General features: G+C 42.6%; 1 protein-coding gene across 2 annotated transcripts in view; it reads right to left on the bottom strand.

Moving 5' to 3' along the window:
* Positions 1 to 16,576, bottom strand: part of Mcmbp (minichromosome maintenance complex binding protein) — a 39,372-nt gene extending 22,796 nt beyond the window's left edge. For both annotated transcript variants that reach the window (XM_020169855.2, XM_020169856.2), the window contains exons 1-5: positions 16,243 to 16,576; positions 7,699 to 7,784; positions 6,990 to 7,130; positions 6,856 to 6,897; positions 4,467 to 4,568 (exon numbers count right to left, since the gene is read on the bottom strand). In XM_020169855.2, coding sequence (XP_020025444.2) covers positions 4,467 to 4,568; positions 6,856 to 6,897; positions 6,990 to 7,130; positions 7,699 to 7,784; positions 16,243 to 16,300 — 429 coding nt within the window. In that variant the 5' untranslated portion in view covers positions 16,301 to 16,576. The remainder of the gene's footprint in view (positions 1 to 4,466; positions 4,569 to 6,855; positions 6,898 to 6,989; positions 7,131 to 7,698; positions 7,785 to 16,242) is intronic.
* Between the last annotated feature and the right edge of the window lie 965 nt (positions 16,577 to 17,541).

Here is a 17,541-nt window from a genome sequence, read left to right as displayed (position 1 = left end):
AAACACAACCATGGCACTGGACAAATTAATGAAGCAACAATTGCTTTCAAGCACAGGACAAAAGGGAGCACAGATTATAGTCCTTGAATGAGGAGACACACATTCCAGGAAAACTCTGTATCCTTCCAACTTTCTGTGGGAAGCCTTTTCTAAAATGCAGCAAAGAGAAGTGGACGCCTGGCTCTGGCTGGGTAGAAGAAACAGAGCACATAGTTTAGGGTTCCAAAAGCGCCAGGGATTTGCAGACAAGTGCTAGAGAGGAAGCAGTTACAGAGAGAAGACCCAGAACTAGTGTAGGTTGCATTTGTGTCTTTGGCCAAATACCAAGCTACGGATATGATATGCAAGTCAAGGTTCCAAGCTGCTGGATGGCTGAGAGTTAAATGGAGACTATGAAGTACTAGAACTGGACCTTGCTGAACATCCTGGACATTTAGTTAAGACCTAGAAATAGCACTTCGTGAGTAAGGACTATGTTTTGCAGAGTAAGGGCTCCTCTACACCCACTTTAGCTAATCCAGAAACCATGCCTCGACAAGGTTAAAGTGACCCAGTTTCCTCTGTCAGAAATAAACACAACATTTTTGCTGGGCATGGTGCCTCATGTCTATAATCACAGCTCCTGCAAAGATAGAGATTGGGAGATCAGGGCTTGAGGCCACCCTGGCAAAAAGTTTGCAAGACCCCATCTCAACCAATAAGCTAGGTATGGTGGTACACCCCTGTAACCCCAGCTATGTGGAATGCATAAATAGGAGGACTGAGGTCCTGATCAACCTGGGTAAAAACATAAGACCCTATCTGAAAATGAAGTAAAGAAAAAAGGGCCGGGAGTGTGACTTAGGTGCTACAATGCCTGCCTAGCAAGCCCTGCTGAGTTCAAACCTCAGTACTGTCCCTCCCCCTAAACAGAAAGCCAAAAGACAATAGCATAATATAATTAAAATACTGGAGAGGAAGAGTACATCAATCACCAGTCCTATAGACAGTAAAAATGCCCTTCAAAAATGAAAGTGAAATAAGACATTTTTCGGATGAATAAAAACAGAGAATTCAGTAAAAGGTCAGTTCTTAAGGGGGCAGGGGAGAAGCTGAGGGAAATGATTCTACATAAAAACACGAACCAAATCGGGCATAGTGGTGCATACTTGTAATCCCAGTATGCAGGAGGATGGCAAGTTCCAGGCTGGCGGAGGCCCCAAAAATAAACAACAATAAAAATGGGCTGAGCATGTAGCTCAGTGGTAGAGTGCTAGTCCTTGGTTCAACTGCCAGTACTGCAAAACCAAAAACCCCACAAAGAACAAAGAGAACTGCAGACGGCAAACATGTTCACAAGTATAAAGGAGGGATTTGTTCTCACTTCTTAATTTATGTAGAAGACAGCTACTTAAAGCAAGGATAATAACATATCACAGGCTCTCTAATGGAAGTTCAAGTGAAACACATGACAGTAGTACCAGAAAGAATGGAGGAGACATATAGAAGTACAGTGCAGGAAGAGTCAAAGATCAAAGAGGAAGCCACAATGGAAATTAGAAAAGATTTTGACCTGAATGACATTAAAAATACAACCAATCAAAATCTGTGGGATGAAACTAAAGCAGTGATTAGAGAAAGTTACTGCTCTAATTGTTAATATTGGAAAATCTGAAGTCAATGATCCAAGTGTCTACCTCAAGAAGCTGGAAAAAGACAAATTAAAACCAAACCAAACTGGAAGGAAATATTAAGGGCAGAAACCAATGAAACAGTTAACAGAAAATTAAAGAGCTGATTCTATGACAAATCCCTGGCAACATTAATCAAGAAAAAAAAAGAGAAAAATGAACTAACATCATTGAGAATGAAAGAGATCAACATGATAGTCCACAGACATTAAAAGGAAAACAAGGAAGTATCAAGAAAAGCTTTGTGTCAAAAATTCAACAACTGGTGTTGAATGGACTGAAGCATTTCTTGAAAGATACAACTTATCACAGGTGATACAAAATACCTGTTAAAAACTGATCATGTCTGTAATCCTAGCTACTTGGGAGGCTGAGATCAAAAGAATCATAGTTCAAGGCCAGCCAGGCAAACAGATCTCAATCCCCCATCTCCAAAACAACCAGAGCAAAATGGACTGGAGGTATGGTTCAAGTGCCTGCTTTGCAAGCACAAAGTTTACCCCAAACAAACAAACAAAATTGAATTAGTAATTAAATTAAATTGGTTGTTTCCAATTTCCCAACTGGAAACAACCTAAATCAGCTGGACACCATATGGGTAAGTGATGCTCAGCAATAAAAAAGGAATGCACTACTGATGCACACAACACAGGTAATTTCCAAATGCGTTATGTGAAACAAAGTCAGACACAAGCCAGACTCCAGCAGTGCACGCCTTCAATCCCAGGTACTTGGGAGGTAGAGATAAGAGAAATTGAGTTTCAAAGCCGGCCCAGCCAAATAGTTCTCGAGAACCTATCTCAAAAGTACCTAACACAAAAAGAACTGGCAGAGTGGCTCAAGAGGTAGGGCACCTCCCGGAAGTTTAAAGCCCAGAAACACTAAAAGACTATACACAACATGTTTCCATTTATGTGACACTCAAGAAGAGGTAAACAACTCTTGGGGATATACCCAAAAGACTGTGACACAAGTTACTCCAGAGGCACCTGCACACCCATGTTTATTGCGGCACTATTCACAATAGCCAAGTTATGGAAACAGCCAAGATGCCCCACCACTGACGAATGGATTAAGAAAATGTGGTATCTATACGCAATGGAATTCTATGCAGCCATGAAGAAGAATGAAATGTTATCATTCACTGGTAAATGGATAGAATTGGAGAACATCATTCTGAGTGAGGTTGGCCTGGCCCAAAAGACCAAAAATCGTATGTTCTCCCTCATATGTGGACATTAGATCAAGGGCAAACACAACAAGGGGATTAAACTATGAGCACATGATAAAAGTGAGGGCACACAAGGAAGGGGTGAGGATAGGTAAGACACCTAAAACATTAGCTAGCATTTGTTGCCCTCAACGCAGAGAAACTAAAGCAGATACCTTAAAAGCAACTGAGGCCATAGGAAAAGGGGAACAGGTACTAGAGAAAAGGTTAGTTCAAGAAGAATTAACCTAGAAAGTAACACCCACGCACAGGAAATCAATGTGAGTCAATGCCCTGTATAGCTATCCTTATCTCAACCAGCAAAAACCCTTGTTCCTTCCTATTATTGCTTATACTCTCTCTACAACAAAATTAGAAATAAGGGCAAAATAGTTTCTGCTGGGTATTGGGTGGGGGAGAGGGAGGTGGCGGAGTGGGTGGTAAGGGAGGGGGTGGGGGCAGGGGGGAGAAATGAACCAAGCCTTGTATGCACATATGAATAATAAAAGAAAAAGGAAAAAAAAAGAAGAGGTAAACAATGGCCTGGTCAAAGAGGTCAGGACATGGCTGCAGGAGAGGAAAGTAGTGACTCAAAAAAGGCACAATGGGATTTCTTGGCACCAGTTCTTTACCTGACTGGGGCATCTGCTTTAGGGCACAGATGCCTTTACCCAATCACTTAAGTATACCCTGACCTTTTAATCTGTTCTTTTCAGTGTATGTGGGCCACATCAAAAAAATTACTAACCAAAAGTACTGAATAAATGAAAAGGAAACTTATGGCAGATGATCCTGACCTGAACTGCCCAGGTATATGTTTGCTTTGCTAATAAACCACTCCTTACTATCTTCAAAAAAGAAAAGGGGTTGGGGTGGGGGAGAGGAGAGAGAAAGACTGACTTATGTTTTCAGTCTCCTCTGAAAAGAACATGTTGTTTTCCCTTAAGAAAATTAAGGTGTGGGGGGCGGGGGGCGGCCAGCGGGAGAAATGACCCAAACAATGTACGCACTTGTGAATAAATGAATAATATAAAAAATAAATTAAGGAAGCAAATAGTTTGCAAGACCCCATCTTGAAAACACCCATCATAAAAAAGGCCTGGTAGAGAGGCTCAAGGTGTAGGCTCTGAGTTCAAACCCCAGTACTGAAAAGCAGGGGGAGGGAGCAACAAAGGGAGGGAAGGAAGGAGGGAGGAAGGAAATTAAAGGGACTGCGTCTGTGACTCAGTGGTAGAACGTTTGCCCAGCATGCATGAGGTCCTGGGTTCTATCACTAGCACCATAAAAACAGAAGGAATTCTAATTTGAAACTACATTTTACCTAATTATCATAATAATCTTTCAGTTCCTATAAATCTAATTCAGTCTTTTAAACAGTGTATCATACAGGAACATTCTATAATTTTATCATTTTCAGCTATATTTTATTAAAATAAAGTTATAACTTACAAATGATGAATAAAATTTTTTCCACCTAATGTCACCATGTAAAAAAGATTAGAAACTTGAAAACTTAAATGTGGTGCTTTTAATTAAAATAATTAGGAACCACTCAGCACACACAGTAAGGCTCAGATAAAGGATATTTCTTTTACCCATGTAGACTCTCCAGGCACTGGAACACAGTAGAAAGTCTGTCTTTCCAAAGTGGTAGATCGCGGAGAGTTCAAATCAAGTTCTTGCTGAGGCTGTGGTATACACAAAAGTATTTTTAAATTTTTATTAAGAAAAACAAACTTTAAGAAAGTTAAAAACTGTATTTTCATGTTATTTATAAAATCACAGAAAATATGTCCCCTCAAAAATTAATGTAATTAACAAGTGACTAATTTCAAAATATCGTTTGTTTTGCTTTGGAGACACAGCCTTGCTACACAGCCCAGGCTAGCCTGAATGTTGTGGTCCTCCTGCCTCTGCCTCTTCAATGCTGAGAGGTGTGTAAAGGTGTCTGTCACCACACCTGGGTTCTCAAAATACCATTTTTTAAAAGAAAACTGACAAAATCATTTTAAATGCAATAATCAAAATACTACCTTCCTCAAATCCATGATATGTCATGTCGTAGATTACAAAATTTAATCCCTTCAAAAACAAAGCAGGGGATTAGTGGTGCCACTCAGTGACAGAGCACTGGCCTAGCAGTCATGAGGCCCTGGGTTCAAATCTCAGCAAACCCCCAAAACAAAGAAAAGACAAACATGCGGTAACTCCACTGTTTCTTTCATAGAATTTAATGAAATACTCATTATTAGGTAACTCTGGGATGATATTTATAATTCAACCCTTACCCTCTAGGACAGGCTATTCTCTATTTCAAATATACTTAGAAACCTAGTAAGTAGAAAGGATCTGAGAGACACCAAGCTTGAGCCTAAGCTCAAGCTTGAGCTTTTTTTCTTTCCAGGCCCAAGGTCCCCTTTTCTGACATAGGCATTCATTTAAGCCTCTTCAGCAACATACACACAGACTCTCTTCTGAGCCTGTGGCACAGTCACTGCTGGACAGCCTTCCTGTCTTATTAGTCATTGCCAGGGCCACGATTACTGAGCTACAGAACACTTGTGCGTACTAGAGAGAAAAAACAAAAACAAAAAACTGTGTCTTAAATTAGCTATGTGTTTGAAGTCCTTAACCAAGAGATACAGCAGGCATTGATTAGACTTGGCATACTTACTTATGGAAACACCTTAAAGAAAAGACAGTGGGAGGCCTGAGATTGGTCATCTGTGAAATTAAGTGGACCCTTCTTTCAAATAAGTTCACTACTCTTAATAACTGTCATAAGTTACAGTTTTGCTTAATCTATAATCTTTGTGGTTACCTTTCAAATTCGAACTATTCTGCCCAGATCTGCCTACTACTAGGAATTAACAGGCTGGTATTGGGGTTTATAAACCAACCTCTTGCAGTTTGGGTAAGTAGGAGTTAGACTCCAAGAATGGAAAAGGACCCTATATAACCTAATAAAAGTAACATTCTGGATCTACAAAGCAGTGAATTAGACCCAGAACATAGGTAACTCAATGGAGGCCTCACCTTCCTACTTAGGCCCTGTTTAATCACCTGCCTGGTGGGCCCCACCTGTGGTCCTTGTTTTCTTTCCAATAGTTGATAACTAGGGTCTGTGTTTCAAACAAAAACATGAAAAACACAAAGAGCAAATGATAGAAAACATTTTTGGTTAACCAATTTATTTTGACATGCTAATGATCTTTTTTACTATTAAAATTGAAATGAACTTAAAACCTTTCCCAGCTATAGCACCAGGGTTGTCTAACAGGTGTTAGAATAAAATTCAACTTAATTCTGCATCTTGTTCCCTTATTATCAGAAAATCAACAAAAAGGAAAAAAAAAAAGATATTCTGTGGTTCCTTCACAACTCATTTTTCTAGTAAGTTCCTAACTCAGAACTATCCTTTTCACAGCTGCAGTTACACACACCACTTGCTTTCTTCTTCCCAATATTCATATGTAAGATAATTTCATTACTTCTTTTTATCAATGAAAAGTTATTTAAAATGATATGTGCATGTTTTTAAACTGGGGATGTAGCTCAAAGGCAAAGCATGTTCTTAGCACATGCAAGGCCCTGGCTTTAATCCCCATCATTCCCCTGACAAAAAAAACCTTCTCACAGGAAAAAGTAAGATTTAATTATATTTAGTTGAACTGCTAAGCATGAATTAGTCTTTCACTTTCATTCAAGGAAAAATAATCATAAACTGTAATTTTTTAATGAAATAGGTATTGAGAAAAGAAACTTTTTCATTTATATTCTATTTCCTAAAGGATCTTTAAAAGACAATAAGAAAACCACATCAGAAACACACTTAAAACCAAATAAAATACTTTGCATGATTTTCTTAGAACTTATTTATACACAAGACACAAACTGAAAACTGACCAAAGGAGAAAAAAATGCTTAGGGAAAAAAATATTATTACAATGTTTTGTATATCTTGATGGTACATACCCCACACTCTGCTATATCTCTGTATTTTCCAAAATGAAGAACCTGTAACCCAAAACAAGGATAGCAATATATCAGTATAATACCACAAATTATAAGCAGAAAGTTTCATTAAAAAAAAAAAAAGTAATACATACACGTGTTTTTGTGTTTTGGTTAACTGTTTCATAAACTCCCATGTAAAATTCGGGGTCAAACATATCCTGAATCATGCAACGAAATTTCACAAAACTGTTAGGTTTCAAATAATGAAGTGGAACTTCATTCAATGATGGTACCTTTAAAGAAAACAAGCAACAAAGTCAACAAAGTATCTGTCTACAAAACATTAAACATATATCTATATATACACATACTATATATCCAGACACAAATTGTCATAAATATACATGGAAAGTCTAGCTTGACTGGAAAGCCAAATGTTCGCCATGGCCAACACAACAAAGCTGCTGGACAAAACTTTCCTCTTGTGATCACAATGCAAAAGGATACTTTTCCTCCCAAGCCCTTTTCAATCAGTACAAAGGCATTTACTCAGAGGAGCTCCTCTCTTTAAAACTCATATATGCCAATTCTTTTAAAATGAAGGTAACAAAACAAAGGCAACAGATGCTTTTACAACCAAAGGCTGATTGTCTTAGGAATTAACAGTCAGTTACTGCCACCTAGAGGCACAAAATAAAAGCATTTAATTGTGCTAACTTAACACTTCAAGAGACCAGAATCTTTGAGTACATACGTACTGGATCAGAAGTATACACATTTATATATTTTGAAGTTACAGGTGGGTTTCTACCCTACTGTATCCTGCCCAACCTTCTCCTCCTAGAATAAAAATAAGCTTACCCATTTAGGAGCATTATTTTCCTTCAGCTTTTCCTTGAAGTATTCAATAACTTTCTTCTCCCAGTCAGGATTAAGTCCATTTTGGGCTGAAAGAGAAATACAGCTTTCAAAGGTAACAAGGTATCCTATAATGATATCTGTACTGATGAACACACACATCAGCTTACTCAGTTAAAACAGAATGACAATTTGCTCCTGTGATGCAGATATACATCTCAATGCATCTGCAGCACTCACAAAGCACTCAAGAAGATGCCCTGCTGAGTGCTGGTTCTGCAAATCCTGAGGCTGTCCCCTTCTGCAGGCTCTCTGGAGCTAACAGCCAGCTGCCAACACCAGTGTGAGGATGTGAGGCAGTCCTCCACAGAGCAGCATAGCTTTACAAAATGAGCACTCACTCTTTATAATATTTTCATGTAGATTAAAAGCAAAGCTTGTAACTACCCTGAAATGTAGGGCAGAAGGTGTGCTGTTTTGTTTTTAAACTTTTTTCCCCACTTGATCCACACCTCCAGTCCATTTTGTTCTTGTTATCTTTGAGATGGGGTCATGTGAACTGTTTGCTTGGACTGGCCTCAAACCATTATCCTCCTGGAACTCAGCCTCCCAGGTAGCTGGGATTACAGATGTGAGCCACCAGCACCCAGCTATGTCTTTTAAACTTTTTATTTGGGAATAATCTCAAACTTGTAAATTACATAAATAGTATAAAGAACACCTGCATCCCTGCACAGTATGTTTTATCATTTGTCCTATCTACTCTTCTGACCCATTGCTTTTACTTGCACACATCATACGTACATTTATCTCTAAATATTCCACTGTGTTTCCTAAGATTGTCTTATATAACCACAGTTATCAAGCTCACGAAACTCAAGACAGATACACTACTTTTTATCATAGTTTTAATCTACCAGCCATATTCCAATTTGTCATTTGTCCTCGTACTATCCTCTATAGCACCTTTCCCCTTCAGTCAGGACCATATATTTCCCCAGTTCTAGGATCATATATTGCATTCAGCTATTAAGTCTCTTAAATGTCCTTTAATCTAGCAGATTCCTCAATCTCTTATTTTTTTGGGGGGGAGGGGAGGCAGTACAGGGTTTCGAACTCATAGCCTCTATTGCTTGAGCTACCTTCCTAGCCCTCTCTTGATCATGATTTTTTTTTTTGAGGGGGAGGCAGTACTGGGGATATGGCAACGATATTTCAGAATATAAGTCCTTTAAATAAAAACTTAGGACTGGGGGAGGGCATGGCTCAAGTGGTAGGACTCATGCCCAACAAGTACGAGGCCCTGAATTCAATCCCCAGTACCACCAAAATATATGAAAATTCAAAACTGAGCTGGGTGTGGTTGAGCATACCTATAATCCCAGCATTCAGAAGGCTGAGACAGGATGATCAATTTGAAGCTAGCCTGAATTATAGAGTAAGACCCTGTCTCAAAAAAAAAAAAAGATTCATTTTGGGTATTTGTTTCCTTATGATTGGAGTTCAATCAAGTATGAACAAAGTTAAAAAAATTGCAGGAGGCCAATGTTTTGAAATAGGTTCCTGCACTGGGCCCCAACACAAGAGACTAAAAAATCAAAACAGAGACACCCATTAAAGTTCCACATCACCAAAACAAAATTAAGCTACTGATCCAACCTTCCAGGAAATTAGGGAGATAGAAGGCTGTGGGCACCACTGGTTCACACCCAGATCCTAGCTACTCGGGACTCAGAGCTCAGGAGGACCACAGTTCAAGGCAAACAGTTTGTGAGATCCCATCTCAAAAATACCCGACACCAAAAAAAAAGGCTGGAAGTGTGGGTCAAGTGGTAGAGTGCCCGCCTAGCAAGTTCGAGGCCCTGAGTTAAAATTTCAGCACCACCAAAAAAAGAAAGAAAGAAACTAGGAGAAATGAGATAATAGCCAAATTTCCCAAATAAGCTACTTTTGAATTGGGCTGCTTTAATCCTTACACCAAAGTGACCTGCTGAAGGAACTTAGAGGCAAGATAAGCTATGGCTAGAACAGCTGAACTTAAAAAGAAAAACTAATGTAGATCAAAACATGTCAAGAGAGGGCTTCCGAAAGCAATGGGATTTGAGGTAGGCTTTAAAAGAGGTGAAGAACCAAAACATACCAAAGGTGTAAAGGATCAGCCTATTCTATATGTAGACTACTCTGAGGGAACAAACAGTAATGGTACTCTGAAGATAAGAATGGCTGCTACGAGAAAGTCAAGCACTTGGAACACTAAGTGCCTGGAAGAAAATAAAACCAATGAACAAAAGACAGGTGAGGCTATACCGATTACAGGGAGTTTTCCAAATCAACCTACAAATTTGCTATTTACAGAAGAATAACCTTTATATCCCCATGGTCTAGCAAGACCTGGGACATAAGAGCTATTAGAGTTAAGTGAGTACAATGTAGAGAAAAAAAGGGTGTACCTGAACTTGGCCTCACAGTAGTTCTGATGACTGGTCTGGGAGCAGATCAATCAAAGACAATCCTGGGAGTAAGGCTTAGTAATGGAGTGCGAGGCTGACAGGCTGTGTATTCTTACTACACTGCTGTAAACAAACTTATCAGGAGCACAACTATACACTGAGTCACGTAAGTCCTTCTGAAGACTCTTCAAGCACAGCAGTGGTTTGGACCCCCTGCCCCATGCATGCATAGGTTAATACAATAGTTCATTTCTTTGTATTACTGAGTAGTATTCCATTATCTAGGTGAACCACAATGTGCTTTTCCATCCACCTGCTGAAGAATATTTATACTGTCTCCACATTTTGGTAACTGGGAATGAAACAACTATAAACATTTGTACACAGGTTTTTGCGTGAACACAGCTTTCGTGTCTGGAGGGTAAATATCCAGGAATGGCACAGTTGAGCATATGATAAATGTGTGATTAAGAGTGGCTATACCATTTATATTCTTACCAGCCACAGGCTAAAGAGCTGATGTTCACGTTCTCACCAGTACCTAGTGTTATCACTCTCTTTTTTTATTTAGTGTGTAACATCTCATGGTTTATATTTCCATTTCCCTACAAATTGACGTTGAACTCTTTCCAAGTGGCTATTTGTCATCCTGTATCCTCTCTGCTAAAATGTGCAGAGAAGTCTATTTTGTTTTTTTTTTCAAACTGGGTGAACTACCACTGTGTTTGCTTTTATATTCTAGACAGAAGTCCTTTATCTGATACATGATTTTCAAATATATTCTCCCAGTCTATAGCTCGTCTTTTCATTCTCCTAATAGTACTTTTATGCAGGGCAAAACTCTTAAGTTTTGACGAAGCCCAACTCATCAGATGTTGTATGTGTTGTGCCTCTAAAAACTCATTGCTAGGCTGGGGGAGGGAGGGGGTGGAACTACAAGGGAAGGGCGCGGCTCAAGAGGTAGAGCACCTGCCTTGCAAGTATGAAGCCCTGAGTTCAAACTCCCTAGCTACTTGGGAGGCTGAGACTGAGAGGATTGAGTTTGGGGCCAGCCCAGGCAAATAGTTCACGAGACACCCATCTCCAAAATAACCACAGCAAAATGGACTGAGGTGTGGCTCAAGCAGTAGTACGCCTCCTCAAAACCCAGTCTTAAGAAAAAAAAAAAAAAAAAAAAACTTGGGATGTAGCTCAGTAGTAAAGTGCTTGCCTAACACGTTCAAGGTCCTGAATTTGATGCCCAGCACTGCAAAAATAAAATAAAAAGCCAAAAAACTTCTATGTAGGTTTTATCCTGGCTGCCCAATGCATTCTTCTCTGGGAACTTCCCCACTGTTGAGGGAGGGACTTCAATAGTCATGCTTGTCCTATACAACTTTTGTCATGGCCATTACTGACTAATCCACAAGTAGACTCCTGACTCTATGCTGTATCCCTGGAATTTGGGATTCAGGTAAAGAAGTTAGCCAGTGTGAGTCATGACTAAGAGCAAAGGAACAATGGAGTAGCAATGGCATGGAAAAAGAGAAAGTTAACGTGCAGAGATGAATGTAGCCTAAGTCAGAAACTGAAAAGAGTTGCTTAGATTCCTGCTAGCTTCTACTCAGTCCCTTGGGATCCCCTTGTCTTTGGTTCTCCAGTCTTACCATAAATCACTTTTCAAGGCCTGCCAAGGGCAGGGTGGGAGGAGAAATGTAACCTGCGACAAGAAGGGTGTGAATTCATGGTGGTAATAAAAAGCAGGCCAACTTGGTGAGTTTTACTATTGCTTTAAATTCTCTAAAATGCTAGTGATGAATATTCAACCTGCCCTCCTCCACACACTACTGTGCTTTTTTACATGGGACAGTCTAGTTCTGTTGGATATAACCAAAGAACCTTAAATATAACCAAAAATAATGATCTGGTCTGACCAACTTCCTAAAGTAGAAACAGTAAAGAAATCCGAGTTAATAAGTATGCCTACTTCTGAAATTAAAAGGAGTTATGGGTCGGGTAGTGGCATGTGCCTGTAGTCACAACTACTCAGAGGCTGAGGCAGGAGAATGGCTTAAGGTCATTAAGTTGGAGGCCAGACTGGGCAACACAGTGAGATCCTGTCTCAATAAATAAATAAATAAATAAATGCAGTTATTTATTCAAGCTATTAATTTGAGGAAAGAAAATTTGAATGAAAAAAAATAATTAAAAGAAAAAATAAGAGTCAAAAGTTTACTGGTTTTTTGTTTAAGACAGGCTCTCACTATGTAGTCCAGGATTAGCTTTGAACTCTTACTCTTTCTGCCTCAACCTTCCAAGTGCTGAGATGCTTTGGTTTTTTAATTTGAGGTTCCCGCCTTTGTTTAAAGGAAGCAATCTGACACCGGTCTTTACCGAACAATCACAGGGAGGACTAAGCCATCAGTATCTTACACATAATAGAACACAATAAAATTCTGCTGAACTATATTCCTAAGTCTTAAGCCTCTGGGCCTCGATGTCCTGAATATAAAATCAGTTGTAAACTAGAACTAGACTATAAAAGCTCATGGGGAAAAACTTACATATGAAGAATTATGACATGACAGATATAAATTCAAAACAGACTGGCTCACAAAGAATTATGATTCACATAGTTGCGATTGGTCAACCACAGAACTTCAAAGTTTCTTATCCAAACCAATTAGGCTCAACATGTGAAAGTAACTCATATCTGGTATGATCAAAGTCTCTGGACCAACAAAGGCTCAGCAGAACTGTCCTAAACTTGAGATTCGTGGTCACAGTAACCACCACGCTTTATACCACTAATCAGTCTTTCTACTGTTTCTGTTCAACAAATGTGCACTGAGCATTTTCAATGTACCAGCCACACTTCAGACAATGAGGATGTAATGCTGAACAATGCAGACGCAGGTTCTGAATTCCCAGAGAGAAAATCTAGCAAAGGAACCAAAGAAACAGGCAATTTCAACAATGTGCTTCCCATGCTAACTTTCAGGGATGCACAGGATGCAAGTAACATGAAGCAGCGAGTACTTAACCTACCTTGGTTCTCAAAGGAAAAGTAAGATTAAACCATGAGATGGGAAGGGAGAGGCAGGCAAAGTAAACAGCACATGCAGAAGGCCTAGAGTTGAGGATCAAAGTCACAGAACTAAACAAGGGTATATAGTATGGCCCGGATGGAGTATAAGGGAGAGATGAAATCTGAGAACTACACAGAGGTAAAACCAAAAAGGGCCTCACAAACCACTTTAAAAAGTCTGGATCACAGTAATACCACTCTTGGGGATATACCCAAAAGACTGTTACTCCAGAGGCACCTGCACATCCATGTTTATTGCGGCACTATTCACAATAGCCAAGTTATGGAAACAGCCAAGATGCCCCAGCGCTGACGAATGGATTAAGAAAATGTGGTATCTATACGCAATGGAATTCTATGCAGCCATGAAGAAGAACGAAATGTTATCATTCGCTGGTAAATGGATGGAATTGGAGAACATCATTCTGAGTGAGGTTAGCCTGGCCCAAAAGACCAAAAATCGTATGTTCTCCCTCATATGTGGACATTAGATCAAGGGCAAACACAACAAGGGGATTGAACTATGAGCACATGATAAAAGCGAGAACACACAAAAGAGGGGTGAGGATAGGTAAGACACCTAAAACATTAGCTAGCATTTGTTGTCCTCAACGCAGAGAAACTAAAGCAGATACCTTAAAGCAACTGAGGCCAATAGGAAAAGGGGAACAGGTACTAGAGAAAAGGTTAGTTCAAGAAGAATTAACCTAGAAGGTAACACCCACGCACAGGAAATCAATGTGAGTCAATGCCCTGTATAGCTATCCTTATCTCAACCAGCAAAAACCCTTGTTCCTTTCTATTATTGCTTATACTCTCTCTACAACAAAATTAGAAATAAGGGCAAAATAGTTTCTGCTGGGTATTGGGGGGGGAGAGGGAGGGGGCGGAGTGGGTGGTAAGGGAGGGGGTGGGGGCAGGGGGGAGAAATGAACCAAGTCTTGTATGCACATATGAATAATAAAAGAAAAAGGAGGAAAAAAAAAAAAAGTCTGGATCAGATACTAAGGGCAACAGGAATGCACTAAAGGACTTGGTCCCAGTGCGGAGAATGGGAGAGAGAAGCAAACACAGAGGCAAGACATTAGGAGGCTATCCCAGTCCTCCAGGAAAGGGCCTACAAAGACCTGAATATGTGACAGACCTCTGAACAGATCCAAGAGATATTTAAGAACTAGAGCTAATAAGATATACTGACAAAATTCAAGTAGGTGGTTATCAAAAAATTAGCATGAACTACTAAAAGAGTGTGCTAGATCTGCACTGTCCACCAGTACAGTCCTGATGACAGCGACTCAACACCAAGCCTGCAAAGGAGTACAATAGCCATATGTAGCTACTGAGCACTTAAAATGTGGTGACACTGAAGAAACACAACTTGTCATTTTGTGGAACTTCAACTAACATAAAACAGCTACAAGTGGTTCCTGTATTGGGGAGCACAGCTCTAGATTAGTCACCTAACCTAAAGTACGTGACAGCATTAATTAGGCTATGTGGCAGTATAAAACAGGGATGATCAGAATGGGAAAATAAATTCCCTTGGACTCAGTTGAGAAAATGTCCAAGATATGTTAAGAAACATTTCAGCACCTGTAATTCCAGCAGAAGCAGGAGGATCTGGTTCAGGACAGCCTGAGCTACAGAGCAGTTCAAGGCCAGCCTGAGTTACACAGTGAGACTATCTCAAAAGAACAAGGGTTGGGGAATGTAGCTCAGTAGTTCTGTCGCTTGCCTAACACGGGGAAGGCTCTGAGTTCTATCTTCAGCGCTACAAAAAACTGTACAAGCCTGCCTCCAGCATGCTAGTCATGCACTCTACAAACACGGAACTACACACCCAGCCCATGTTTTGTTTTTTAATATATACATAGTTTTTAAAAAATCTATCAGGTTGTCAGTGTTTACTGGATACAATCTAGCTAGACGCCTAGCCAGACCTTCTAATTTGCTGCCTTTAGTTTCAACCCAGGAAACCACATAACTAAGCTAGTTAGAATTACAGGTAAAATGTATAGTTGAAGGGGAGCATTAGAGGACCTCCTACAAGAAACACATCTCATGTCATCAGTTTTCGCTGCTGAGAACTCTAGCTTCTTTCTCCCCAGTATCCTCTGAGATAGATTCATGTGCATATGTATGTTTTGTTTTTGGTTTTGCTTTTTTGCCTGGGGTTGAACCCGGGGCCTCACACGTGCTAAACAGAGGCTCTATCTACTCCACCCCCAGCCCTCACAATGTTGTAAATGAGCAAAGAGCACGCTGCGATCCAACACAACGCAGTAGTTTCTGGTTGAGACTGACTCCTCCCACGCCTCAAGTGCAAAGACACTCGGGGAAAGGGGTCTGTGTTGGGGGGGGGTCGGGGGGGTCGGGTAAGGGATCAAAAGGCCCAGATAACAAGAAACAAATGTCCATTTTTCTTGTTCCCTTGGCAGATAAGTAGCAACAGCAATCGCAACTAAAATGTACCAAGTAAGCTGGCCTGCAGCCTTCCCGGCTGTTTCTACGTGGATATCCATGTAAGTACTTCAACATTCCTGGCTGGCTCTGGCATGGGAACAGATAGATAATACAGTGGACGGGTCCTCAGGCTACCCAGACCCCAAAACTAAGCTACCGCACGAGCTCTTCATCTCAAGGAGGGGATGTGTGCAATTCTGGGCAGAAGTCAACCTCGGGGCGAAGCAGTGAGCACGCCCCCCCCCACACCGGAAGTTTTGAAATATCCCGCAGGCTCCCACGGGCACGGTGGCTCCCCTTCGCCACGGCTCGCGGGCCCGCCCCCGGTTCCGGGACCTCTCCCGGGCTGGGCCGCCCCGCAGGGAGGGGGTGGGGAGGGGAAGCCAGGCTGTCAATCACAGCCGGCGCGCAAGGCCGGACCCAGGCAGGTGGCGGCACCTGCAGCCGCGCGGCCCGGGGAGGGAGAGAGGCCGGGCCGGGCTGGGGCCTGGGTGGCCGATCCCGCGTGGGGCGGTGCGGCCGGCCGGCACCGTGAACTCCGCGACCCGCCCCCGGCGCGCCACTCACCGAAGAAGCCCTGCACGATCCCGAGCGGGTGGCTGAGCCAGTCCTCTCCGCAGGGCATGTCGCCAAGGGGCCGGAGCCGCGGTCGGGCGGCCGGTGCCCAGCTTCCTCCTCACAAGCGCGGCCGCTCCCTGTCCGCCTCCTCCCACGCACGGCAGACGCAGGCCACCGGCCTCCTCGCGTCTCCCCGAGCGGCAGCTGCGGGGACAGGCGTTGAAGAACTGCTGGCGGCAGGCAGGCGCGGCGCTCGGGCCCCAGCCTTCACTTCGCACAATGGCGGGAAACAGCGGTTGCCGACCGCGCTGCCTGCGACCTGGGTGGAGCTCGTGCGGGAGGGGCGGCGGGAGCGCGCGGCGCGTTCCTGACGGGGGGGCGGGTCGGTTCCGCGGGGGCGTGGCCACTGCCAGGCGGCCGCCATCTTGGAGACGGGCAGAGGAAGGGCAGCGCGGAGTGCGGCGTCGCCGGCTGAGGGCGGCGCGTTGCTGGTGTCACCGAGTGCGAACGTGGCGGGGAGACTCCCCGGCTCAGTAATTCACAGCGCGAGTCTTTGCGCAAGGGTCGAGAAGCAGGAGCTCAAATGGACCTCGGAGCCAGATCGGGGCAAAATTAGTGGGTGAAGCAGCATTTGGTGCCCGCACACCTCCTCTTCGTTCCTTTTTCTTCCTTTTTTTTCCTGATGGCGCCCTGACCTCTGTTAAGGACGTTCCCTCAGCTGGATAAGGTCTAAGGGAGATGCACATTTGGATGAGTGGGGCTTTTAAGCCCCCCCGCCCCTTTGTTGACATCCCAGGCCTTGTGGCTCCCAGGGTCCTCGGGAAGAGGCAAACCCTCAGCCGGCCCAGCCTTTTGCACCTGGCTGGGAAAACGCCATGCACGCTTCTCCCTCCCTCCATGCCACAGGAGACCCCCGGAAGGGAGCCGGGGAGGATCCACGCTGCCGCAGCCTTTTGCGGAGGAAACCTGGAACATGTCCAAGTTTATAATAAAACTGGGTTTTCCCTGTGCCCGGAACGGCCCTCAGCAAACCCCGGTCTCATTAGACACATGTACTCAGCTGCCAAAGGGCGTGATGGTCTAAAGGGCATCTAGAAAGTGGGGAGCTGGAGGAGAACTGGGGTGTATCTGGATGGCGGAGCGCTTGCCAACCCCAGCCCGGGAACACAGCGAACGACGGGGAACCTGAAGCCCACCTTGGGGCTGGAGGGGAGGTTCTCTCTGTGAACAAGGCACACAGTAACAGGGAAAAAAATTTCTAAGTAGGTACGGCGTATACACACGGGAGAAACTCAGGTTAGAATTTGG

This window comes from Castor canadensis, chromosome 7, assembly GCF_047511655.1.
Source record: "Castor canadensis chromosome 7, mCasCan1.hap1v2, whole genome shotgun sequence".
Lineage (NCBI taxonomy): Eukaryota > Metazoa > Chordata > Mammalia > Rodentia > Castoridae > Castor > Castor canadensis.
This window is presented reverse-complemented; position numbering and strand designations above follow the sequence as displayed.